The sequence below is a fragment of the Microcaecilia unicolor genome, chromosome 2, assembly GCF_901765095.1.
Source record: "Microcaecilia unicolor chromosome 2, aMicUni1.1, whole genome shotgun sequence".
In the NCBI taxonomy this organism is placed as follows: Eukaryota; Metazoa; Chordata; class Amphibia; order Gymnophiona; family Siphonopidae; genus Microcaecilia; species Microcaecilia unicolor.
Window position 1 is genome coordinate 172,698,409 of NC_044032.1, and position 27,841 is coordinate 172,726,249.

The 27,841-nt window shown below is 42.0% G+C and overlaps 1 protein-coding gene across 2 annotated transcripts in view; it reads right to left on the minus strand.

Moving 5' to 3' along the window:
• Window positions 1-1,237: 1,237 nt before the first annotated feature.
• TRIM36 (tripartite motif containing 36) overlaps window positions 1,238-27,841 on the minus strand; it is a 196,163-nt gene continuing 169,559 nt past the window's right edge. For both annotated transcript variants that reach the window (XM_030193496.1, XM_030193497.1), the window contains exon 10: window positions 1,238-2,572. In XM_030193496.1, the coding sequence (XP_030049356.1) occupies window positions 2,218-2,572 (355 nt within the window). In that variant the 3' untranslated portion in view covers window positions 1,238-2,217. The remainder of the gene's footprint in view (window positions 2,573-27,841) is intronic.

Genomic DNA, 27,841 nt, shown 5'->3' on the forward strand with positions numbered 1-27,841 from the left:
TCCCTGTTTTAATGTGATGATTTCACAGACATGTTATATACCCCTGAAGCAAGTGTGCGCCGAAACATGGCCACATCGGGGTTTTTGTTAAAAAAATTAACTTAATCACTTTCATTCATCCCTGGTCTTTTTGTTGACTTCTATTTCTTGTGAGACTATGCCTCTCGTTTGACTGTCATCCTTTTAGGGAAACTGGCCATATATTTTTGGAATGAGCCACTTAGTCTATAGAAAAAAAAGTCTATTTTGCATCTGGAACTTTGAAATAAAAACATAAAGGCTTACTTAGGGAGGTGGGGGGGGGAGTAGACTTCTAATATATACTGACACGAATAGTCCAAACTTCATTCCATTATCGGTATTTATTTTAAAAATTCAAACCAATTGACCAAAGTCACATTTACAATATTTTAAACAACACTTGCTTGTTAGAGCTTTTGACATGTAAAACTCTACATGATTTACATTTGTACAGAGCTTTCAGATATTATAAAGGAAAAGTAATTATCAGGTATATTAATTTAGTAGCTATATTGCACAATGATCCATAAAAACACTTCATAGTGTTTAAAGTGCTATTTTATAAGAAAATTATCAACTTTAAAAATATCTTATGCCACTGTACTTTATTTCTACAACAGAAGAGCCCCACCCCTTGCAATGTCAAAACTTTTACACTATAAACACAAGAAAAGATTTCATATTTTAAAAAAAGAGACTTCCTACACATTAAATGTGACCAAAGCATTCCAGTAATAATGTATTTAAAAATACACAGTAATATACACTAAGCCCAGCATACACTGTCCATATATAATAAATTTAAACACTATTAAAAACATAATTAGCCAGTTTGACCAGACAACAATCTCTTCTGGCTTTTATTCCTTTTCTGGGAAGAAATGTATAGACTATTAATTTGAACTGGATATATACTAAATAAAATAAATGAATATGTGCCCAAAAGCTGCCTGGGTGATTTCAGATGTAGTATAGTGCATTAATCTTGATGCAGGAACTATTGCTAAAGGGTCATAGCAAAAAATAGCCTATAGGTAAAAAATGATGTATCAACAAAATGTCATAGGAAATTAGATATTGAAAAACACACCACTAAAACTATTGTGCTAAAGTACTTAAGGCCCTGTTTACTAAGATGCACTGTAGGTGCGTAAACATTTTAGCGCGTGCTAAAAATTAGCACACGCTAATACTAGAGACACCCATAATGGGTATCTATCGTTAGCGCACGCTAAAACGTTTATGTGCCTACAGAGTGGCTTAATAAACAGGGCTCTTAATCTTTCAATATTAAGTGTTTATCCCAACAGTGGAACATACAAATAAATGTTAACTGTTCTGTGTAGTATGTGTGATCTAAATCCAGTTTCTCAATTAGTCAACATTTTTCATAAACCTAGAGTGCATCTAGCTTTTTATTAGTTTTCTCAAAATCAATACCAAATAAAATTCCACTTTTTTTAATCTAACAAGCTCTGTATTAGGAAAAATATACAAAAAATGAGCTTTATTGAACCATTTAAGCAGGGTAAATATAAACCAGTTTTAAGAATCATAATTTGAATTTCTAAACAAATTGGACCTGTATAATCAGATTAATTTTTTCTAATGCCTCTAGGTATCTCAATCAGTCTAGCATGTTTTTAAAACATTTCTTACCACCAGAAGGTTCTATTCATCTATTGTCAAGAAGTCAATACTGACAAGAACTCTTTGGCCATACAATGCATAGGATAAAAACCTGGCTCAAACTCTTGGAACGAACAATTAGAGAACAGACACAAATTTAATATATTTTAAACTCTGTTTTAAAACAAAAACATGAAAGTGCACAGTAGGAAACTAAAGCACATCATAATATACTGGATTGATAACCCTATAGCCATTTACAATGAAATTCAATATCAATACAGAAGCAATTTTCAGCCCTCGATGTAACATTCATAAGAGCTAAGTAGCTACTGAAATTTGTTTTCAACCTGAGAAAATACACATTTATATCCACATACACAAACCAAGGAGTTGAAAAGAAATCATAGCAGCCCAAGTTGGTGGATAAGTAAAATGATAGTGATGTTTTCTTCTTTAAATAAAGTTCATCCATAGCCTTAAGGACATATAATGCAATCAACCTGAATTCTTACAGAACATTCTAAAAATCTTCTCATAACAAAACAGCACCAATAGATATTTCTATTATATGTCCTCTGGATATTCCACATGCTCCAATGAAAGGGGTTCTTCAAGATGAATTCCACCACCACCCATTAATGCAAAAGCAGGATACATTGTGCCACAGCATTCTATCTGTCGTTCATACAGGCATTTCATGCTGTCTGCATCATAGAATTCAATGCTGCCTTTATCATAGTCAAGGCAAATACCAATATGCGATGTCATAGAAAGAACTCTGTTAGACAAATCACTGGCAATATTAGATGTTTTTGGGATGAAGAATTTCCTCATTCCTATTGTAGCCAAAATGAAAGGTTGTGATGTGTCAAAGGAGGCATCTTCACTCCCACTGTCATGGCCACTATCTTGATCATACCTAGAAGACAAAATTGTACCTGTATTATAAATTTATAACCCAAATAAGCATAGAAAAAAAGCTGATTAACTTATGTTGTCCACAAGATAGAAGTATAAAAAGGTGTCAGGAGATGACCACTTAAATCCACCCAGTTTGCCTCTTTGTCCCTGCCCACAGTGCTGTCACAGGTCTTGCTTGCTGTGATAATTTCCCCTCTTTCTGTCAAGAACATCCCTTTACCTTTATCCCATACATGCTTGAATTCTTTCTAGGGTACATCAAGGTGAGGGTCTCACCAGAGATTTAAAGAGGTAATATTACTTCCCTTTCTATTTGTGAAGGTTCTTTTTATACATCCAAATATATTATTAGCGTTTCCAACTGCTTTGTCACACTGAGAACTGAATCCAGCTCTTCCTCTCCAAATGTTCTTCAATTAAAGCACAGTTGCAGATTTTCTTATCTGCAAACTTGTAAATCTTCCCTTATACAGTATCACCTAAAAATATATTTTAGACAGCCAGACCTAGGATCCCTGCTACATCCTTTCCCTTCACTAGCATGAACCACTATCAAAAACAGGACTCAGAAAAACAGCAGTCAAACAATGTTTCATCCAGTTTATATTCTTTCAGACTAACTAGCCTGCCGTGGAAGTATCAAAGAGTTTATCTGTTATCTATATTTGCCACATGTACTGCATTCTCTGATCAACCACCTGAGAAGATAATCACATAATACCAGCTCTCTGTACATCATGACGTACAGAGAGCTGGTATTATGTGATTATCTTCTCAGGTAGTAGTAACATAGTAGATGACAACAGATAAATGGATCACCCAGTCTGCCCAATAGCAAAACTCATCAATTCATGATTAAACCGTGTGTATATATATATTACACACACACAGTGCACTCCATTTAAGTGCACGTCGGATAAGCGCATGCTCTATTTAACTGCATGCTGTACTTCGGTCCTGTTTTTGGTGCCATCAATCTCTATGGGGCCAAACTTTGGTTTAGCGCACCACTGATAAGTGCAAGATTCGCTTATATGCATGGTTCAAGACCGCTCCTCTGCAGGAAAGACCACGCATAAGCGCACGCATGGAATATGGAAGCCGATTGGCATGTGACAACCAACGAGATTTCAAATTTACTGCCTCTTTAAGTGACACACGCAGAATAAGCGAAAGAATGTTGTTAGAGCGTACACCGGCGTCGGCGTCGCAGCGGAACTGTAAGACTTTAACACTGGCTGAATGAATAGAAGTTCTTAAAAAAAATTAGAAAAACAAAAGTCAAGCATCTATTGGTAAAGAATATGGTGTCAATCCCAGTCAAATTTCACATGTCTTGAAGCAGAAAGACCAGCTTCTGGAAGACTGGCAAAAAAAATACAAATCCACAATGGAAACGAAAATGGGCAGGAAAAGCTGAGGAGGTAGAAGATGCTCTTCTTCGGTGGTTTTCTCAAGTCAGGAGCAGACAGTTTCCTGTCAGTGGTCCACTGCTTATGGAGAAAGCTAACCAGCTAGCTGAAAAGTCTTGGACTAACTGAATTCAAAGCCACTGTTGGATGGTTGGACAGATGAAAGGAGAGGAACAACATAAAATTCAAGAAACAGCATGGTGAAAAACAAGACGCTGATGATTTTGGTGCTGAAAATTGGGTTGTTTCAGTTCTTCCTACCATCTTGAACGAGGTTGCACCTCGTGACATTTTCAATGCTAACGCAAATTCATGGATGACTGGGGAAATTTTGAAGCAGTGGCTAAAGAAGATAGACACTAGAATGCGGGCACAGAAGCGTCAGATTTTGTTGCTTGTGATAATTGTGCTGCACACAGGGATGATGTCAGGCTGTCTAACGTCAAACACTACTTCTCTGATCCAACTTATGGATCAGGGCATAATAGCCAATTTCAAAAAACATTATCTGGCTCTTGTGCTACGTCGTCTGATGAGCGTTATGGATGACCAGATTGGCAAGGATAAACGTGCTGTTGAACTGGCTCGTAATCTATCACTGTTGGATTCCCTACATATGCAGAAAGAAGCCTGGAATCATGTTACACAGGCAACCATTGTGAACTGCTACAAGCGGGCAAGCTTTGTTAGGGATGTGGAGAGGGACGAAACAGATGCAGCTGTTGCAAACGCTTCAGATGAACAGGCTACTGACATCCCAGCCGGTATTACTGAAGAGGAGTTTCATCACTACATAGCTGTTGATTACGATCTACAAAAAGCTGATGACAGCACTGATGTCGAGATATGCGCCTACAAGCAGGCAACGGCTGATGATGAAACAGATGATGAAATGAGCAGCGAGGCACATGCTGACGAAATTCAACAACCTCCTCCTGTCACTTTTGCAAGAGAGCTGGAGAGTCTCAACACCATGCAGGCCTATCTGGAGGCCACTGGATGTCAGTGCTATGACAGTTTTTACCGTCTGGCAGACATAGTCTATGGAACTCACAGACACAAAGGGTACAGAGGACTATGAATGATTACTTCAAGTAAGCCTAACGTCAGTTAACGGAGACTGTATTCTGTACATATAATAAACAGTTCTGTACATATGTTTATCAGATGTCAAGAATTTTTGGGTCACAACGGTTAAGTGCACACTCCGGTTAACTGCATGTATTTCTTTGGTCCCAGACCCTTACACTTAAGCGGATTGCACTGTGCGTGTGTGTGTATATATATATATATATATATATATATATATATGATATACACACACACATATATACACATACATATACACTGTGATAGTTACATCCAGGATATTTGGGTTAAGGCAGTTTCAGTTTGAAATACAAGTCCCAGAAGGCATTGCAGGCAAAGAGCCAGAGGGTGAGATGAAGAACCCTGACTGGACTCCTAGCTGCAATCGGGGAAGACATGGGTGTAAGCGGGCAGGATGTGTAGAGTGGCTGCCACTAGGGGGAAAGAGAGATAGGAAACCCTGTGTACAGGAGCTCATCATTAGTCTAATGTTTAACTCAGCTGCTATGGGTGTGGGGGAAGCTAGTGGAAGGAGAATGATTGGTTGTGAGAGCACAAGCCAGGGATTGATTAGGCAGGTGGGAAGGAGTCCCAGAGGAGTTCAGTTCAGGAGGAGAGAAGAAGTGAGAGAGAAGCAGTTGCAGGGAAAATCTCTTGGGTGTGAGAAGTCCCTAAAGGATTGAAACCTCCTGAAGGTAAAGGCTGCTTTGTGATTTAACTGGGATGATGAACTGAATGAACTGTTTGACTTGGGAACTGAACTACTGTTTACTGTGCACTGGATAAAGAGCCCAGACTGAAGCTGACTGTGAGCCTGTATTGAATCCTGGTAGGTGCTGGCCGCCTACTGCTTAAAGGGGCCTATTTGCCACACACTTTCAGGTGGTTTACATGTGTTTAAGATTGAAGGTGAATGCTGCTGTTGGAACCGTGTATCAGGTCTACTAGAAACCTGCATGGAATAAAAGCCTTAAGATTGAAGTTGCTGGTGGACATTTGTTTCTTGATTGTACTGGGAGCGCTCTCCCTGGTGACAACACAAATACAAACAAACACTCTGAAATGTCATCATTTACACATTTCTGATGTGAAGAAGGTGGTATTGCTTTGCTTTCAAAAGCTAATAAAAAAATATATTGTTGGTCCAATAAAAAAGTATCATCTTATTTTCTTTGTTTTGTTTTACCTCTATTACCTGTTTTGAGCAGAAAGGGCAATTTCTGTTCTTGAATTTGAGATGGACATGGGGGAAGCCACTGCTTGCCCTGGGATTGGTAGCGTGGAATGGTGCTAATTGTGTTTCTGCCAGGTACTTGTGACCTGGATTGGCCACTGCTGGAAGCAGGAAACTAGGCTGGATGGACCACTATTCTGACCCAGTATGGCTGTTCTTATGTACGTTCTTATGAGAAAACCCTGCTATTGAGCCGAATTAGGTCACCAGAGCAGGTTAATTTGAAACGATTGTTTACTCTTTCAAAAGTACAAAGACTAGGGACATGTCATGAAGTTACATAGTAATACTTTAAAAACAAATAGAAGAAAATATTTTTTCACTGAATGCATAGTTAAGTTCTGGAATTCACTGGCGGAGGATTTGGTAAAAGTAGTTAGTGTAGCTTGGTTTAAAAAAGGTTTGGATAAGTTCTTGAAGGTAACGTTCATAAACTATTATTACGATAGTTCCAGGGGGATGGTAGCATGGAATCTTGCTACTTCTCCAGATTCTGCCAGGTACTTGTGACCTGGCTTGGCCACTACTGAAAGCAGGATATTGGACTAGATGAACCTTTGGTCTGACTCAGAATGGCAATTATTAAATTCTTATTAAACAAGACAGATATCTTTTTCTGCTACTGTATTCCAGTCTTCTTTTCGTACAAGATTCTAGATATGTCTGACTTATAGCTCATCTTTAAAAGATGTTAGAACATCATTATAACACTCTCAAACTACTCCTAAATACTTTACAAAAAGATGGTCTTGATTTTTGGAAAACAATTTGGCAAACATCTCAGGGCTATTTTTATTTATTTATTACATTTGTATCCCACATTTTCCCACCTAATTGTAGGCTCAATGTGGCTTACATAGTACCAGAGAGGCGTTTGCAGACTCCGGTGTGAACAAATACAAAGTGATGTTGTGGTAAGATCAAGTTCATGTGGCATAGCCACATTAGGGCATCGTATAACGGAAGAGTTGTGTTATGTCCATTACGTACTTTAGTTTTGTTGTGTTGCAGATATCAGGCATTTATGTTGGATCGGAGGGTATGCCTTTTTAAACAGGTTAGTTTTTAGTGTTTTCCGGAAGTTTAGGTGATCGTACGTAGTTTTCAAGGCTTTGGTAGTGCATGCCACAGTTGCGTGCTTATGTAGGAGAAACTGGATGCGTAAGTTGATTTGTATTTGAGTCCTTAACAGCTTGGGTAGTGCAGATTTAGGTACGTTCATGTTGATTCGGATGTGTTTCTAGTAGGTAGGTCAATCAAGTCTGCCATGTATTCCGGGGCTTTGCCATAGATAATTTTATGAACCAGGGTGCAGATTATGAAAGCAATGCGTTCTTTGATTGGGAGCCAGTGGAGTTTTTCACGGAGGGGTTTTGCGCTTTAAAATCGCGTTTTTCGAAGATAAAACTAGCTGCTGTGTTTTGAGCGGTCTGAAGTTTCTTTAAGGTTTGTTCTTTACATCCCGCATCTTGTAGTAGTCTACATGGCTTAGTACCATTGATTGTATCAAGTTGTGAAATGTTTCCCTCGGGAACAATTGCTTCAGGCATCTGAGCTTCTTGAGTGGAACATTTTCTTTGTCATGGATGTCACTTGGCTCTCTAGTGTTAAGTAGTGGTCCACTATAACGCCGAGGATTTTCAGGCTGTCTCAGATAGGGAGGGTGTAATCTGGGGTGTTGATGATTGTGTGGCTGTCCGCGCTGTGTTGGGATGAGAGGATGAGACAGTGTGTTTTTTCTTTGTTGAGTTTTAGTTGAAATGCATTAGCCCAAGAGTCCATGATGTTCAAGCTGTTCTTGATTTTGTTGGTGATTTCTGTGTTATAAGGAATGTATATTGTGACATCGTCTGCATAGATGAAAGGGTTAAAGCCTTGGTTGGATAAGGACTTGGCTAGTGGGGGTCATCATTAGGTTGCAGAGGATCGGTGATAGCGGTGATCCTTGTGGTACTCCACAGTCTGCTTTCCACGGTGATATGTTTGAGTTTGCTTTTACTTGATATGTTCTTGTGGTTAGGAAACCCTTGATCCAGCTAAGTATGTTTCCACCGATCCTGAACTTATCTAGTAATCTTATTAATATAGTATGTTTTACCATGTCGAATGCACTAGACATGTCAAACTGGAGGAGGAGGTTGTTTTTGCCTATTGCTATTTCCTGCTTGAATTTGGCTAGAAGAGTGAGTAGTACTGTTTCTGTGCTGTGGATGGGGCAAAAACCTGATTGTGATTCGTGTAATATTGAGAATTTGTTTATATAATCTGTAAGTTGTTTGGCTACCATGCTTTCCATCAGTTTGACTAACAACGTGATGGATGCTACTGGACGGTAGTTAGTGATTTCATTTGTTTTTTTTTCTTGGTGTGTTTTGGTATCTGGGTGAGTAGGATGTTGCCGTTTTCCTTAGGGAAGAGACCTTGCTGAAGCATGTAGTTTAGGTGGGATGTGCGGTCTGCTATGAAGCGGTCAGGGGCGGATTTCATTAGGTAGTTGGGACAGGTATCTAGTTTGCAGTGAGTGTTCGAGAACCTGCTGATCGCCTGTGTAACTGTATCAACGGTAAGGAGGGCGAAGTTTAACCAGGTTCGGTCAGCCGGGTTTTCTCCAGTGGTTGGGTCCAACTCAATAAGGAAGTTTTCAATGTCAGTGTTGTCATGAGGTAGCGTGTTGCGTAGGTTTACAATTTTTTCATTGAAATACTTAGTAAGTTGAACCATGGTATCGAGTTACTCTTTCGTGAGGTTCTTGTTCGCAAGGGTGCTATTTCATCTAGTATGCATTTGCATCCTTTTATCCTATTCCATGAGGAAGTATATGGAATCTGTTTATGCTGACCATTCATTGTTATATATCAGTTGCCAGAATGTTTTCGTGTCTCCTTGACCTCTTGTGCTGTAGGATGTGTGTTCTTGTATTTGGTGTAATCCCTTCTTCCACCAGTGTAGGGATAAGTTTAGTTTGTAGTGATCAGTCCAGGGTGTTTCAGTCCATTTAATATCTGTTATTATTAAGTTCTGGTCTGTTGAAAGTTTGTGTGAGATCAGATCAAGTGTGTGCTCTTTGACGTGGGTTGCTTGCATTTGTGGCCATTTGAGATCCCATAAGTGGAGAAATTCCTTACATTCCCGTGCGTTGATTGAGTTTGGGTCTTCTAAGTGAAGGTTGATGTCTCCTAGTACTAGTACATTGGAGTTGGTTACACATGCGTTTGAAATGAAGTCCATGAAGTTAGTTTGGCCTTTGTTCCAGCTTGAAAATCATGGGCTCATGGGCAAATGCATTTCAACTAAAACTCAACACAGCAAAAACACACTGTCTCATCCTCTCATCCCAATACAATACGAACAAATCCACAAACATAAACAACCCAGATTATACCCTCCCTATCTCAGACAGCCTGAAAATTCTCGGCGTTACAATCGACCGTAACCTCACACTAGAGAACCAAGTAAAATCTACAACAAAGAAAATGTTCTACCACGCGTGAAACCATTCTTTCCGAGGGAAACATTTTGCAACTTGATACAATCAACGGAATTTATGCGGGATCCAAAGAACAAATTATAAAGAAACTTCAGACCGCTCAAAACACGGCAGCTAGGCTTATATTTGGAAAAACACGATTCGAAAGCGCCAAACCCCTCCGAGAAAAACTGCATTGGTTCCCAATCAAAGAACGTATTGCTTTCAAAATCTGCACCCTGGTCCATAAAATTATCTACGGCGAAGCCCCGGGATACATGACAGACCTCACAGACTTACCAACCAGAAACATGAACATACCTAAATCTCCACTACCCAAGCTGCAAAGGACTCAAATACAAATCAACCTATGCATCTAGCTTTTCATACATAAGCACACAACTATGGAACGCATTACCAAAAGCCGTGAAAACAACTTATGATCACCTAAACTTCCGGAAATCATTAAAAACTAACCTGTTCAAAAAGGCATACCCTAACGACCCAACTTAAATGTCTGTACCCTGCAACAGAACGAAACCAAAGCTCGTAATGGACATATAATAACTCTTCCTCTCTACGATTCCCTAATGTGTCTGTACACACAAACCTTATTCTACCACAACATTAGTGTATTTGTTCATACCGGAATTGGCGAACGCCTTTACAGTACTATGTAAGTCACATTGAGCCTGCAAATAGGTGGGAAAATGTGGGATACATAGTAACATAGTAGATGACGGCAGAAAAAGACCTGCATGGTCCGTCCAGTCTGCCCAAGACAAACTTATGTTTGAGGCCAACCCTGCCTCCAGCTGTGGGGGTGATACAAATATAACAAATAAATAAATAAATAACCTGGAGGTCTGTAAAACAAGACACAATTCAAATGATCACGTAGGGTTTTGTTGTGGATTCTGATTGAGGCAATTTCAAGTTGAGGTGTCATGGTTTTGGTGGTAAAGTGGGATCAATAGATTAGTGCTATGCCTCCGCCTATCTTTTCCTTTCTGGTCCAGTGTGTGACTTTGTATCCTGGAGGGCACAGGTCTAGGATTATAGGGTCCTTTTGGTCTTGAATCTAGCGTTCAGAGATGAAGAGTAAGTCAAGGTCTTCTGCCATGATTCAGTCTGTTAGTACTGCTGTTTTGTTTACAGCGGATCTGGCGTTGATGTAGCCCACTTGGATTGTTTGGAATGGGTCTTCTGCGTTTGGTGTTGTGTGGACTTTTAATTAGTTGTCGTTTCTTTGTTGAGGTAAGTTTGTTTGGACCCTTCTTTGCATTTTGTGGTGGTTGTCCGCATGATGGTGTTCTTCCTTTGTTTAAGTTGTTGCCAGTTTGATGAGATGTGGTGTATCTGATCAACCTTTGATGATTGTATAGAATGCGTATACTGTTACTTTCTGCGAGAGGGGTGGTTAGTGTTAAGTGGATCAGTGTTAAGGAGTAGATTATTAGGAGTAGTTTGAAGGTATTCATTTTGGTTTCTATTCACTGTGGACTACTAATAAGACCGTGTTCTGATGACTTGGTACTTGGTAGGCCTTTTGTTCTTTCGTGTGAGGTCTGGTGTTCTGGTCTTTTGTGTTATTTCAGCTTGCCTTTTAGCTGTTAAAGATCAGTACTGGATCGGGTTTCAGTGATAAGTTAATGAGCAGAGGAGTTGAGAGGGAGGAGAGTAGCTCTGAGTCAGGGTCCTCCTTTAATCTCTCTCTTAGCAACTAATTGCTTCCCATCCTCCTTGCCCAGGGATCTTCAGGGCTCCTAATTCTGGCTTTGGCTGGAGGCAGAGGGGGAACTTCAGAGCACTTTCAAGGTAATTAGCAGGGAGGTGTCACATATGCAACACTGAGAACTCAGGTTTGAAGATTTCAAATTCAGAGCTCCTTCAAGGTAATTAGCAGGGAAGTGTTATACATGCAACACATAGAACTCAAGTTGGGAGATTCCTTCTCACTCTGATATCCTGCTTCAGAGTTTCTGTTCAGTTCTGCAATAGTACTTTAAGTTACTTTCAATTCTAATCTTTCTTACGCTTGCTTAAAATGTTAAAATGTTCACAGATTTGCCTATACAGAAACAGTTTCTCCTTCTAACATCTCTGCCTGTCTTTGATTACTGACAAGTCGGTCCAGAGGGGAGGGGTTGCTCTTGATCAGGGAGAGGTACTTGAAGGACAATAGGAAGGTACTTGACTTAATTGCTCATTGGAATGTGGTCAGCAAGGAATGCTATGACTTGAACACTGGTTTTAAACTTCCATAAAATCTGCTTTTTCACAAACAGCTCTTCAAATTAATGCACTTAAACAGTCCCAAACATTGCTTTTCTTAGCTGAAAGCTCACTTGTGTACAGTCCAATTAACATCCAGACTGATACAATCAGAGTTACTTGATTCACTTTCCTTTCTGGTTTGATTGGTTTACCCAAATCTGCTCTCTTCACAGCTTAACTTTTCTAGTTTGATCAAATTCAATACAGAAGGCTCTTTTAAAGGCACACTTGTCCTGCTGAAAGTGTCCTCATCTTCTGCAGTAACTATTTGGTTTTTACTTTGGTTTTTGCTGTCAGGCCTCTTAAGACTTGTTAGCTGTATCAATATCTTGAGGTGTAACCATTAATTTACTCACAGTCAGATGTCCAGATGTGTTGCACAGAGACGCCGTAATTCTGAGAGTTGTGTCAGTGGTTGGAGGTAGAAATCTAAAGGGAGGCAGCAGCCTCAGGCTGCTGCTTCTGCTGTGTGCTGAGCCCCCCCGGGGCCTGTCTTCAGGACACCCCCGCCGTGTTGCTCCTGCTCCTCCTGCTGCTGCTTTGACTGCTCTGCGCGTGAGGTGTTGTCGGCTGAGCCCTCAACGGCTTTTGCAACTCTCGCTGTGAGCATTTTCATGTCTCCACAGCTCCCATTCTCCTGTGGCAGCTCCACCGGACATGGGCGCCTCTCCTTCTACTGCCATCACGGAACTAGAGACTGAGAAACCGGCGGGTGGGCAAGTAGGCAGGGCCGGGCGCGCGACTGCTGTCATGCAAGCCTCGCTCAGTCGCCCCTCTCGGCTCCGAGGGTGGCAACGGCGCTGCTCTCGTTCGGGCTCTGTCGGCCGGTTGCTGTCTCCCCGAGCACCATCTCCTGCCTCAGCCCGGGCTCTGCTTTCTTAGATTACTGAGTTATCAAAGCCGAGAGGATGCTGGAAAAGGTACAGATGAAGCTTCCTTCACCTTTCCTCTTATTTTACCCATCCCTGTGATCACCTAAGGTAATAAAAATCAGGCATAAACTGAGGCGATCAGGAGTTGCCAGCCCGACATCTTGCCCCAGCAGCCATCTTGGGCAGCATACTGGCTACTGGTAAGTGATTCCATTTTGCCACAGCAATATAGTTACAGGATCCTTCAAACATTCTTTTAAAGCGAACCTCTTTCCTGGAAGGAAAATATGACATACTGAAAGTACAACATTCTATTATATGAAAATCAAACAAATTGTACATGTATTTCAGTGTAAACCCAATCAACATTTTAAAGACATGACACAGAATTTTAAACTGCATCCATGTGCATATCAGATGTGACATTTGTAGAATTGGGAAAGCTCTATCATATTTCTTCACTGTGGTACTCTGCAAAACCTGCAATCTACTCATCAATAAGGTATTTATTCCAGCGTAAAGAGAATTACAATAATCAGCACATGTCAAGCTCAGACTCTGAACATATAATCTAAATTGCTCTTCAGGAAAATGAGATTCTATAATTCTATAAGTTTCTATAAAACCTGTCTAACTTATTTATACTTGTTTGATCCATAGCTAGGGCAGAATTTAACACTAAATTTTTTTTATAGAGAGAATTCTAATGATATGACAGAATTAGATACAAGCAAATGTTGCAAATGTTTTTGGTAGAGCTGGATTCTTAGCCACAAGAAATTAGTCTTTCTTGCATTTATAACCAACCTATGTGATTTGGTCCAATTTAAGGCCGAATTAAAATACTGATTAACAATACTGATCAAATTATTCAGGAATAGGGATTAACAGCAAAATATCATCTACTTATGAATAATAATTTATACCCAATTCATGCAAACCCCTCCCAAAATAGCTATACAGGTATTAAATAAACTCAGAGAGAGCGGGGAACCTTGTGATAAACTCACAAACAATTCCCGAACCAATCACCAGATTACCAAAACTATGAAAACAACCTTTAATCAATCTAATTGAACTATTTGAATATTCAACAACTCTTCAACTCTCTGAAATATACACATACGAACTTGGAGGAAGACCTCAGATGCCCACAAAAAGACAAATATTGTCTGTTAATTTGAGTTCCTCATGCCTTTCATCATTCTTTTAAAAACCCCATTGTGTTATTTTTAAAGAAAGTTTGGGCTAGTTTATTATATAAGTACAAGGCTATTGTTCAAATGGAAATAGTGCAATATTGGTAGAACACCATAAAGTTTCTATATTTCTGTCTTCAGGCTGACTAATTATTTATAACTAATAACTGCTTTCTTGCATTGTGTTTTTATATTTTTATGCTGAAGTAGTTTTAAAGGTGCTTTTATTATCAGAATTAGGTATTGTGCTTTCATTCAGAGTTGCCTGTGCCATAATATCTGGTGATTAACAGTGAGGAGGGAGGGGCTGTTCTGGAGAGCCATTTGGTAAAAAAAAAAAAAGAATATTTTCTTGCTTTTGGAGCACTGCCAGTGAGCTGAACTGTGAATTTTTCCAATTTGGTTTGATTTCATAGAATCCAATCTGATTTTACCTGTCTCTTTCTATTAATATCTCCTTGATAATCTGCTGACTTTACCTTCACCTATCCTATAACTACAACAAAATCAAAAAACCTCTCTCCCTTTCTTCTGAGCTGCAGAGGTTCTGACTCTATAGTCCCACCCTGCCTAACCCTCTCCTACCCACCCCTAGGTTAACTACCTCTATATAGGAATATCAAGAGACAAGTATCTTCAATACACCCTAATTGGTCAATCATACTCATTCATATCCCTTAACACAGTTCACCTTTTCACACTTGTGAATCACATCAATATGACCCTTCATTCAATGTAATACATGTTGTGCTTTAATCCTAAGGCAAACCATCTGGAAACTTAGAGCTTGCCCCATCTGTCTCCAAATATCAGCTATGAAAGATGAGATCAACCACCTCAAGAAGGAATTGGCTACAATTAAGGAAGCATCCAGGATTACCCAATTCCCAGCCAATTTACTACCAGCACTGCTACAGAGAATAAAGCAACAGAGGAATAGATGGGTCATGGTAGGTTCAGGTAGATTAAGACCTGTGACACAGAAGCAGTCACCCTTTTAACCTTTGCCCCTCTATAATTCCTTTGCTGCACTGAATCATGATGATGCTGAGAAAAGAAGTGATGAGGTGGAACCAGAGGCAAGAAATGTAGTACAATGCAGGAAACAACCCCAAAACAATGTCAGATTGGTGTAAAGTAGAAAATTATTTCTGCTAGGAGATTCCAATATCAGAGGCATCAACTTAGGAACATGGTTCATGGGTCCCAACCTAGTGAAATTCCTTTCAGGATCCACAGCTACCCAAAGTACCAACCAAATACGGAATGTGATCCAAGAAGAGAGCAATGATTCTAATACTGATGTTGTAATCCACCTGGGGACAAATGACCTGGTCAACAATAGCAAGTTTAGAGCACAGAGAACATTCCAGAAGCTTGGGGAGGGACTGAAGTCTTTGGTTCGGACTGCAACTTTTTCTGAAATAATTCCTACATGTGGGAAGCGAGAGGAATGACTACGCAAAACAGAGAAATTTAATAATTGGCTCAAATCTTGGTGTAAAGAAGAAGGTTTTAGATACATAGGAGAATAGGGTAATACATGGAAAAATAACAGACTTTATAGTAATGATGGGCTACATCTTTCTGTGACAGGAAAAAGGATACTTGGAGACAAATTCAGACAGTATGTTTCTAGACATTTAAATTTAAGGGTGGGGGTGACAAAGGGAAACAAGGGAATTCAGACAGTCACCCCCAGAAAGAACATGAAGGCAGAAAGAAAGGTCATGTAACTATAGCAAACCATTCAGACTCACTTAGCAAGTGGAAAGCAATGAGCACAAATACTCGTATTCAAAGTAAAAAGGTTCAATATTTGCAAGCCCTGATGTTTGAGGAAAACCTGGACATTGTTGCTATTACAGAGACATGGGTCAACGATTTGAATGGGATGTGACCATACCGGGCTATAATTTTTTTAATGAAGGATAGGAAGGGCCGAAGATGTGGAGATGCGGCGCTGTTTGTGAAAAACAATATTAGGGTGGCTGAAATGCAGGGAACCTGGAGAAAGGAAGAAGCTATATGGATCATCCTGGAACAAGAAGATAAGTAATGGCATACTGGGAAAAGACCAAGGGTCCATCGAGCCCAGCATCCTGTCCACGACAGCGGCCAATCCAGGCCAAGGGCACCTGGCAAGCTTCCCAAACGTACAAACATTCTATACATGTTATTCCTGGAATTGTGGATAGAACCTGTATCCACACGGCTGTTATCTACAGACATCCAGCACAAGTAGAGAAGCTGGACAAGGATCTGATAGAAGATATTCAAAAGCTTGGAAGAAAGGGGAGAGATTTCAACTTGCCTGATGTGGATTGGAATGTCCCGTTTGCACAATCAGAAAGTAGAAGAGAGGTCATTGATGCCTGTCAAAGCGCCTTGCTCAGAAAAATGGTGACAGAACCCACGAGGGAAGGGTCGAGACTGGATCTATTGCTCACAACTGTTTCCAATGTCCATGTGGGTGCCCACTTATGCCGCATTGAGCCTCCCATGAGTGGGAAAGTGCGGGGTACAAATGAAACAAAAACAATAGTGATCATCATACAATATGGTTTGATATAAGAGCAAAAGAGGTGTGTGGATGTACAAAACTCAAAGTACTGGATTTCAGATGTACTGATTTTAGTAAAATGGAGGAATACCTGAAGAAGTTGCTGACGGCAGGGGTAGACACTGGAGAAGTGGAAGTGCAGTGGTCCAAGCTGAAAGCTGCTATAAATATGGCAACTGATCTTTATGCAAGAAAAGTAAACAAAAAAAGAGAAACAGGAAGCCTATATGGTTCTCCAAACAAGTGGCTGAAATAAGGGCAAAAGAGGTTTTGTTCAATAAATACAGAAGAACACAAGAGGATCGGGAAAAGATTACCAGATTAAACTCAAAGAAATGAAGAGACAAATATGGCTAGCGAAAGTAAAGGTGGAAGAAAAAAACGGCTAAAGATGTTGAGAGGTGACAAGACCTTTTTCAGATATAATGGGGAAAGGAGAAAAGATAGGAATGGAATTAGTAGAGACTGAAAGATGCTGAGAATGGCAATGTGGAGCATGATGAGGAGAAAGCGAACATGCTAAACAAATACCTCTCTTTGGTGTTCACAGAAGAAAATCCTGGAGAAGGACCGAGGTCGGCTGCCGGGAGAATATCTGGGAACAGAGTAGATATGTGCCATTCACGGAAGAAAGTGTTCATACACAGCTTGAGAATCTGAAAGTGGACAAAGCAATGGAGTCGAATGGGATATATCCTAGGATACTGAGGAAGCTCAGAGAAGTCCTGATGGGACCTCTTAAGGATTTATTTAATAGACCTTTAGAAATGGGAGAAGTTCCTCAAGACTGGAGACGAGCTGATGTGGTCCCCTCTTCACAAAAGTGGAGACAGAGAAGAAGTGGGAAATTACAGGCCGGTAAGCCTTAAGTTGGTGGAAGGAAAAATAATGGAGTCGCTGCTGAAGGAAAGTATAGCTAACTTTCTAGAAGGGTCTCTCTCCATCAAAATTTATTATTAAAAAAAAAAAGTTTTTTTAACATAAGAACTGTGTCCCTTTTGTTTTTAAAGGCCCTTTGGGCTGGTTTGTTTTTTTTGCTTGGACTTTGCTTGTACTCAGTTCCTTCTATTTGTTACACTAAACTCTCTAGAAGCCAACATGTTACAGGATCAGAGGCATCATGGCTTTACCAAATCCTGCCAAACGAATCTTATTGACTTCTTTGAATGGGTGACCAAACAACTGGATGAAGGACATGCGCTAGATGTAATCTACTTGAATTTCAGCAAAGCCTTTGAAACGGTCCCTCACAGAAGACTCCTGAATAAGCTGAGAGGGCTGAACTTAGGACCCAAAGTGGTGAACTGGATAGGAAACTGGCTGACAGATGGCAGAGGGTGGAGGTAAATGGAATCCGATCAAAGAAAATGAAGGTGAATAGTGGAGTGCCTCAGGTCTGTGCTGGGGCCGATTCTGTTTAATATATTTGTAAGAGAAATTACTGAAGGACTAGAAGGAAATGTTTGCCTTTTTGTGGATGACACAAAGATAGCCAATACAGTGGATATCCTGGAGGGAAGAGAAACCATGAGACGAGATCTCCAAATGTTAGAAGAATGGTCAAAGGTCTGGCAGTTAAAATGTAACTTATTACTTTACTTGAATACCTGTGATAACCAAATCCAATTTACATCGACAATAGGAGGAACGAATATTCATTTTCTTGACATCGAGATCAGTTTGAACTCCACTACATTCGAAACATCTGTATTCAGGAAACCTACGGACTCCAATTCACTCCTACACTATAAGAGTTTCCACCCCAAGTCCTTAAAGAATGGGATTCCAGTTGGCCAATTTCTTAGGATCAAGAAGCTATGTGCCTCAGAGGAAAGTTTTCAACATCATGTGAAGGACCTGGCTGAGCGGTTCAAGAATACAGGTTATCCAGTCAAAACTATCAAGAGAGCCTTTAAATGAGCTGCCAATGCTCAGCGTTGCTGGCTTATGCAACCACTCTCAATAAAACAAGCAGGGATAGACTGACCTGTATTCTTCCTCATTCATGTCAAGCCACATCTATTAGAAATGCTATTGTTAAATACTGGCCCTTATTTTCGATCCATGGGCTTCATCAGCTTCCTTACTTTTCTCATACTAGAAGCCATAACCTGGAGGAGATTTTTGTTAACTCGAGAGACCGAGTCATCAACACAGAGGATTTGACCGGCCATTGGCTATGCCACCATTGTGTTTATTACAGATTCGTCTGGGAACATCGGCTGTTCAAAACCCTAAGACTGGTCACATGCTTAAATTGACAACTTCTTCAAATTGTAATTCAGCACAGGTCGTCTACGGTATTAGGTACCCGTGCCATAAATGGTACAATGGCCATACTAAAATGAGAGTTTAAAAAATTGCTGAACATGTGAGCAATCTGAGAGTTCACAAAAAGGATGCCCCATTGGTTGAACACTGGGAACAAAAGAAAAAAACATCTTGAACAGGATTTGCAATATGTAGTTCTTCAAATATCTGCACCACATGGGGGGGGGGGGGGGGGGGGTCTCAGCTCTCCTACTGAAAAAAGAGCAACAGTTTATTTTTCGCTGGGATACACTGACACCTAGCAGTTTAAATGGGGAGATTGAATGGAATAGGTTGTTTTAATTCTCCCGCCACTGCTCTCTATAGATCCTGCAAGAGGCATGTGTCGGTTTCTGCTGTCAGAAACTCGTACTTGGTATGACCCCATCGCGGACCGCCTAAGTAGGCAATGCCCATTTATTTCTGTTATACAATGATTTGTAATAGATATTGTTAAGTGAATGGTTATGATGGGCCTCCTTTTTTAAGGGATTTGATTTTTTTACCACACGGCTATAAGAAATATTCACTGATTTGATGGCATTACATTGACCCAGAAAGTACTGTGGAAGCTCAACTTCTATTACTCCCGTCCTCACAGGAGCCAGCCTGCCGTTTTCAACAAAGCTAAGTGACTTTCTTTAAACTTTACTTTGATGCTTGATGAACATGTATACCCTGGAGGAAAGGAGAAATAGGGGTGATATGATACAGATGTTCAAACATTTGAAAGGTATTAATCCGCAAACAAACCTTTTCCAGAGATGGGAAGGCGCTAGAATTAGAGGACATGAATTGAGGTTGAAAGGAGGCAGACTGAGGAATGATGTCAAAGAATATACTCAGAGAGAGGGTGGTAGATACCTGGAATGCCCTCCTGTGGGAGATGGTGGAGATGAAAGTGGTAACGGAATTCAAAAATGTGTGGGATAAACACAAAGGAATCCTGTTTAGAAGGAATGGATCCAAAGAAGCTTAGCGGAGATTCAAAAGCAACACTGGTAATTGGGAATCAAAATCCGTACTGGGCAAACTTTTACAGTCTGTGCTCTGATCATGGCTGAACAGATTCAGCTTCAGAAGTTGGAGAACAAGGCCATTGCTGGGCAGACTTCTACAGTCTGTGCTCTGATTGCAGCTGAATAGATTTGGATGGGCTGGAGTGGAACTTTTCAGGGGCTTCAACGTTAACTTCAGAAATTTTAGAACAAAGACAGTGCTGGGCAGACTTCTATGGTCTATACCCTGAAAATGGCAAGGAAAATTAAGCCCAGGTATGCATATGAAGTATCACATACTATATGTAATACGTTTATTTGCCTGGATGGACAGTACAGCGAAGTTACTTACCTGTAGCAGGTATTCTCCGAGGACAGCAGGCTGATTGTTCTCACAAGTGGGTGATGTCCGACGGCAGCCCCAGGTCCGGAAATCTTCCTAGCAACAAAGCTTGCTAGAGCCCTCGTGCGCATGCGCGGCTATCTTCCCACCCGTAGTGCAAGCGTGCCGGCTTAGTCAACGTACAAAGCAAAGACAAGGGAAGAGACAACTCCAAAGGGGAGGTGGGCGGGATGGTGAGAACAATCAGCCTGCTGTCCTCAGAGAATACCTGCTACAGGTAAGTAACTTCGCTTTCTCTGAGGACAAGCAGGCTGCTTGTTCTCACAAGTGGGGTATACCTAGCCCCCAGGCTCACTCAAAACAACGAGGATAGGTCAATTGGGCCTCGCAACGGCGAGGACATAACTTATATTGATCTAAAACCAGAAACAACTAACTGAGAGTGCAGCCTGGAACAGAATAAAAATGGGCCTAAGGGGGTGGAGTTGGATTCTAAACCCCAAACAGATTCTGCAGCACTGACTGCCCAAACTGACTGTCGCGTCGGGTATCCTGCTGTAGGCAGTAATGAGATGTGAATGTGTGGACTGAAGACCATGTTGCAGCCTTGCAAATCTCTTCAATAGTGGTTGACTTCAAGTGGGCCACTGACACTGCCATGGCTTTAACACTATGAGCCGTGACATGACCTTCAAGAGTCAGCCCAGCTTGGGCGTAAGTGAAGGAAATGCAGTCTGCTAGCCAATTCGAAATGGTGCGTTTCCCGACAGCCACTCCTCTTCTGTTGGGATCAAAAGAAACAAACATTTGGGCAGACTGCCTGAAGGGGCTTGTCCACGCCACATAGAAGGCCCGTGCTCTTTTGCAGTCCAATGTGTGCAACTGACATTCAAGCAGGGCGGATATAAGGCAAGGGAAAAAATGTTGGCAAGACAACCGACTGGTTCAGATGGAACTCCGACACCACTTTCGGCAAGAACTTAGGGTGCGTGCGGAGGACTACTCTGTTATGATGAAACTTAGTATAAGAAGCATGGGCTACCAAAGCTTGGAGTTCATTGACTCTACGAGCTGAAGTAACAGCCACCAAGAAAATGACCTTCCAGGTCAAGTACTTCAGATGGCAGGAATTCAGAGGCTCAAAAGGAGGTTTCATCAGCTGGGTGAGAACGACACTGAGGTCCCATGACACTGCAGGAGGCTTGATAGGGGGCTTTGACAAAAGCAAACCTCTCATGAAGCGAACAACTAAAGGCTGTCCTGAGATAGGCTTACATAGTAACATAGTAGATGACAGCAGAAAAAGACCTGCACGGTCCATCCAGTCTGCCCAACAAGATAAACTCATATGTGCCACTTTTTGTGTATACCTTACCTTGATTTGTACCTGTCTTTTTCAGGGCACATTATATACCTTCCACACGATAATGATAAGCACTAATTGCACTAAGATGAACTCTTACGGAGTTGGTCTTAAGAACAGACTCAGACGTGCAGAAGGTATTCAAGCGGGGTCTGTGTAGGACAAGAACGAGGATCTAGGGCCTTGCTGTCACACCAGATGGCGAACCTCCTCCATTTGAAAGAGTAACTCTTTTTAGTGGAATCTTTCCTGGAAGCAAGCAAGACTCGGGAGACACCCTCAGAAAGACCCAAGGAGGCGAAGTCTACGCTCTCAACATCCAAGAGAGCCAGGGACCGGAGGTTGGGATGCAAAAGCGCCCCCTCATTCTAAGTAATGAGGGTTGGGAAACACTTCAATCTCCACAGTTCTTCGGAGGACAACTCTAGAAGAAGAGGGAACCAAATCTGACGCAGCCAGAATCATGGTTCCGCGATCCTGCTTGAGTTTCAGCGAAGTCTTCCCCACCAAAGGTATGGGAGGATATACATACAGGAGGCCCTTCCCCCAATGGAGGAGAAAGGCATCTGACGATAGTCTGCCGTGGGCCTGAAGTCTGGAACAGAACTGAGGGACTTTGTGATTGATCCGAGTGGCAAAGAGATCCACCAAGGGGGTGCCCCACGCTTGGAAGATCTGGCGTACCACTCTCGAGTTGAGAGACCACTCGTGAGATTGCATTATCCTGCTCAACCTGTCGGCCAGACTGTTGTTTACGCCCACCAGATACGTGGCTTGGAGAAACATGCCGTACCAGCGAGCCCAAAGCCACATCTGGATGGCTTCCTGACACAGGGGGCGAGATCCGGTGACCCCGCTTGTAGATGTAATACATGGCAACCTGATTGTCTGTCTGAATTTGAATAATTTGATTGGACAGCCGATCTCTGAAAGCCTTTAGCGCGTTCCAGACCGCTCGCAACTCCAGGAGATTGATCTGAAGACCGGTTTCCTGGAGGGACCAAACTCCTTGAGTATGAAGCCCATCAACATGGGCTCCCCACCCCAGAAGGGACGCCTCCGTCGTCAGCACTTTTTGTGGCTGAGGAATTTGAAAGGGACATCCCAAGGTCAAATTGGATCGAATTGTCCACCAATAGAGGGAATTGAGAAATACTGTGGACAGCTGGATTGCATCCTCTAGATCCCCCGCAGCTTGATACCACTGGGAAGCTAGGGTCCATTGAGCTGATCTCATGTGAAGGTGGGCCATGGGAGTCACATGAACTGTAGAGGCCATATGGCCCAGCAATCTCGACATCTGCCGAGCTGTGATCTGCTGAGACGCTCTGACCCAGGAAACGAGGGACAGAAGATTGTCTGCTCTCACCTCGGGAAGGTAGGCATGAGTCATCTTTGAGCCCAGCAGAGCTCCTATGAATTCTAGTTGCTGAACTGGAAGAAGGTGGGACTTTGGGTAATTTATAACAAACCCTAGTAGCTCCAGGAGCTGAATAGTCATCTGCATGGACTGTATAGCCCCTGCCTCAGAGGTGTTCTTCACCAGCCAATCGTCGAGATAAGGGAAGACATGCACTCCCAGCTTACGTAGCGACACTGCAACTACCGCCAGGCATTTGTGAATACCCAGGGCGCAGAGGCAAGCCCAAAGGGCAGCACACAATACTGAAAGTGCTGTGTTCCCAGACGGAATCGAAGATACTGCCTGTGAGCTGGCAGTATCGGAATGTATGTATAAGCATCCTTTAAGTCCAGAGAGCATAGCCAATTGTTTTCCTGAACCATGGGAAGAAGTATGCCCAGGGAAAGCATCCTGAACTTTTCTCGTACCAGATATTTGTTCAGGGCCCTTAGGTCTAGGATGGGACGCATCCCCCCTGTTTTCTTTTGCACAAGAAAATACCTGGAATAGAATCCCAGCCCTTCTTGCCCCGGTGGAACAGGCTTGACCGCATTGGCGCTGAGAAGGGCGGAGAGTTCCTCTGGAAGTACCTGCCTGTGCTGGAAGCTGAAGGACTGAGCTCCCGGTGGACAATTTGGAGGTTTGGAAATCAAATTGAGGGAGTATCCTAGCCGGACTATTTGGAGAACCCACTGATCGGAGGTTACGAGAGGGCACCTTTGGTGACAAACTTTTAACCTCCCTCTGACCGGCAGATTGTCTGGCACAGACACTTTTATGTCGGCTATGCTCGCCTGGAGCCAGTCAAAAGCCCGTCCCCTGCTTTTGCTGGCCCACTGAGCTAAGACACAAAGTACAAGCGTCAGGGCGATAACCGGCCCCAAGACACTGAATACACGAAGCGTGTGGATCAGTGGCTGAGATTGCCCGGCTGCACAGAGTGCACATCTTGAAGCCGCTGGTGATCCTCGATGTCATCGACGGAAAAATAGTGGCGGCGAAATCAAAAGTCGCGATGGTGCCAAAAAGAAAGGCACAAAAAGGGGAAATCCCGTACGGGCAGCCAAAATGGCCGCACACGAAAACGAAAGGAAACATACCGGGCAAACTAAGAAGTACAGGAAAAGTTTTTTTTTTTTTTAAACAAAGAATAACATGAGCGAACTCGCACGGGAAAGAAAAACCCGAAAAAGACGCTAAAGCGTAAAACAGCGAAGAGGGCTCTCTCCTGAGGCACAGAGTGACCGAAAAAACAGCCGCCCGAACCGCGGAAAAAAAGAGACTAAGCCGGCACGCTCGCGCTACGGGCGGGAAGATGGTAGCGCATGCGCGGTGCACGCATGGGCACGAGGGCTCTAGCAAGCTTTGTTGCTAGGAAGATTTCCGGACCTGGGGCTGCCGTCGGACGTCACCCACTTGTGAGAACAAGCAGCCTGCTTGTCCTCGGAGAAAGGTCTTTACCTGCCGTCATCTACTATGTTACTAAGAAAGTGGAGTGTATTCCTCAGTTTGAGAACGTTTAAAGAACAACGTGTTTTCAAGACAGTTAAAGATTTTTGGACCATTGTAATAAAATCTTAAATAAAATTATTTCAACTTAATGTTATTGATTATTAAAGTGTAAAAGAGCAAGTGGTGTCTGAGCTTATGAAAGATAATACGTTAGAAGAATTTGAAATGAAACAAAAATTTAAAGGACACATTGGAATAAAATCTTAAATCAAATTTATTTCAACCTAATGTTATTGATTATCGAAGAGTAAAACAGCAAGTGGTGTCTGAGCTTGTGAAAGATAATACATTAGAAGAATTTGAAATGAAACATAAAAATGTAAAGGACACAAACTTTAAAGATGGCTTAAAAAATGTAAAATGAAAAAAAAAATTGCTAGGGAAGAGAGCAGGGGTATAGCCAGACCTGACATTTTTTTTTTTTTTTGGGGGGGGGGGGGAGGGGACACTAGTCATATAGGTGTGAGTAGTGCTTGGTAAACTCCTAAATGTCTTAGAGTGCACTTGATAATGGATTCTTAGTAAACAGTCTGCCCTGCATCAACATAAACCACATACACACTTATGGAAACCCAGGAAACACTGACATTTTTAAATTAATTTGTATTATCCCAAAGCAAACATTGCCATTATAGTAGACGAGCCTGGTCAACCTCTAAACACACATCATAGTATCCTGGAAAATAATTACTGAAGTCACACGTATCCTTCAACTTTGCTTTATAACAAATATAAAATGCCTTATTAAGCTGTATTAATAAAATAAGTAAATACCTTTGAAGTCTTCTTGTCCCTTCCTTTGATTCTACTGCTTTCTCTCTTTTCTGAGGCTGACATTAACCACTTCAAGTACCTGGAGTTCCTGACAGTGTTCTTTCTACCCCCTTCTACTTACAAAGGAGCAGACAAATAAAGGATTGTCATAGACACGGAAAGATCTTCACAATGGACACTGCGATAGCAGTTAAGAGGCATTCATAGCAATGTTTGACAACATAACTGGGGAGACTGAATAACTAAATGTTTTCTTCTATTGTAATTTGCAGTACTTCTCTGTTTACTGAAGGATGAGGAACTAAGAGGTCTTTTTTTGAAGTTGACTGTAGCAGCAATGCTGCTCTGACAGTGTTTCCTTTCCTCTTTGCCGTCAGGACTCCCCTTTGCAGACACTATCCCTGGCAGGTAAGTGTGGTATTCACCTGTAGTAGCCACTTCACCCCTTCAGTTGAGTTTCCAGGTATTGGTGGCTGCCAGGGCTTGGCTGCACAGACAGGGCAGGGAGTAGATCTTAGAGCAGGTACAGGGGAAGATGCTGGCCATGAACCAGGCTGAGCTCAGGAACTCAAGAAAAGGGCTGTCCCAGAAAAGCTAGAAGATAGCCATACTCTGTTTCTGTTGGAACAGAGATGTATCTTTATTGTCTCTCCGGAATGTGTCTCCAAGTTAGTGAATTTTCCACACACCAAGACAGGAGTGAACCTCACCCCTATGTCAAAGTATATTTGAGGTGATATGACTCTCAGATGAATAAACTGCTATCTCATCAGTTGAATTGTACCAAAGAGATTTCTTCTGCAGTTTCTAAGGTAGAACAACATATAAAGGAACTTATAAAGGGATCAGTCAATGATTTATTTCTATCTGCATCCTCATCATGTTCTTCAGACGTGTTTTTTGTTTCGATCTTCATCCTTGCCATGATCTTCTGGATATGTTTTTTTTTAAGTAGCTTAGCAAATAACTTTGTTTCGCCATGGGGGTAGATTAAGGAACACTGTCTGGAAACTTCTCTCTTGGAAGCTAAAATCATAACGAACTTCCATAACTTAACATAAAAGATCCTTACTTCCTAAATAGTGTGCAGTGGAAGAATAATATAATGACACCATGGGCAATAGAGGTAACATGCACAGAGCAGCAGTTCTGAATTTTCCTTCACCACCCCCCTCACAGATTCTGGTACCACTTCAACAGCACAAAATCCCTTCACTGCCAAATCCTGCAAAGAAGCTTCTCGGACCTATATAGCAAACTTAACAGCACTAATTCTGAACACATAATCATCTCCTTCAATTTACTAAGGAGTGGGTGTGATATGGAAGGGCTTTGTATGAGGGGGTCCTCTTATAAAAAGCCCAGCATTTCCCCTGCCCTTCTCTTTATCCCATCCCCCAGCCTCTCATAACTCAGCATCAATCCTGCTCCCTACCCCCAAATCACTTCTGCTTTTCTCTATCCTTTCCACCTGCACTGACTCTCTCAAATCTCAATCCCACCCCCCAAAGCCCAGCAATCGTAAAGTATATATATATTTTTTTTCCTTGACACTATGGAGACTGGAGAGGAGGCTCAAGATTGAATAGTGGCAGGCACTAGTAGTGCCTGTGGGAGGGGAAGACAGGCTTCAGCGCCTATGATCAGCAGCTCCTCAGCAAACCGTGTGTATGTATATATATATATATATCTCCTCCCCCCAATGGTCTGTCAGCTCTTCTCCTTCCCCTCCTGCTCCTCCCCATGGTCTGTCAGCTCTCTCAGTCCCCTTCTGCTCCCTCCCATGGTATGTAAGCTCTCCCCGTTCCCTCCTGCTCCTCCCCATGGCCTGTCACCTCTCCCCCTTCTCTGTTAGCTCTCTCCTCTCCCCCCCCCCCCCTCCCGTGGTCTGTCATGTCTCTCCTTTGCGGTCTGGCATCTCTATCCTTCCCACCAGCGATGTGGTGGCTTTTTCTCCCCCCCCCCCCCCCCCCCCCCCCCCCCGGATGCTGCGTTTCTTGCTTCCTGCATACTCTCCCCCCCCCCCCCCCAGCAGGATCCTGTATTGCTCATTCCCTTCCCACTCCCTGCAATGATGCCCTCCTTCAATTTTCCAGGCCACCGGCAAAGTCAGCAAGGTAAGTACATTGCCTTCGGCGACCCCGGCAGCTTTTCCTTCTGTTGCAGCGTCCTACCTTTGTGGGACAGGAAATTGTAGCACAGGGAAAGCTTCAAGGCTGTCGAAACCAGTGTGCTTGCTTCACTTACCTTAAATCATAGCAACTCTATCCTACTTCATATGCCTGTTCAAATAACAGTGTCTTCAAATTTTAAAACTCCCTAAGTTCTGAGCCAATCTTCGATTCATTGGTAAAACATTCCATAAAACTGTACCAATTGATGAGATAAAGCTTTTATCATAGGGATTAACTTTTGTATCTACAACTTTTTATTGATGAGTTTCGGCTTAATAT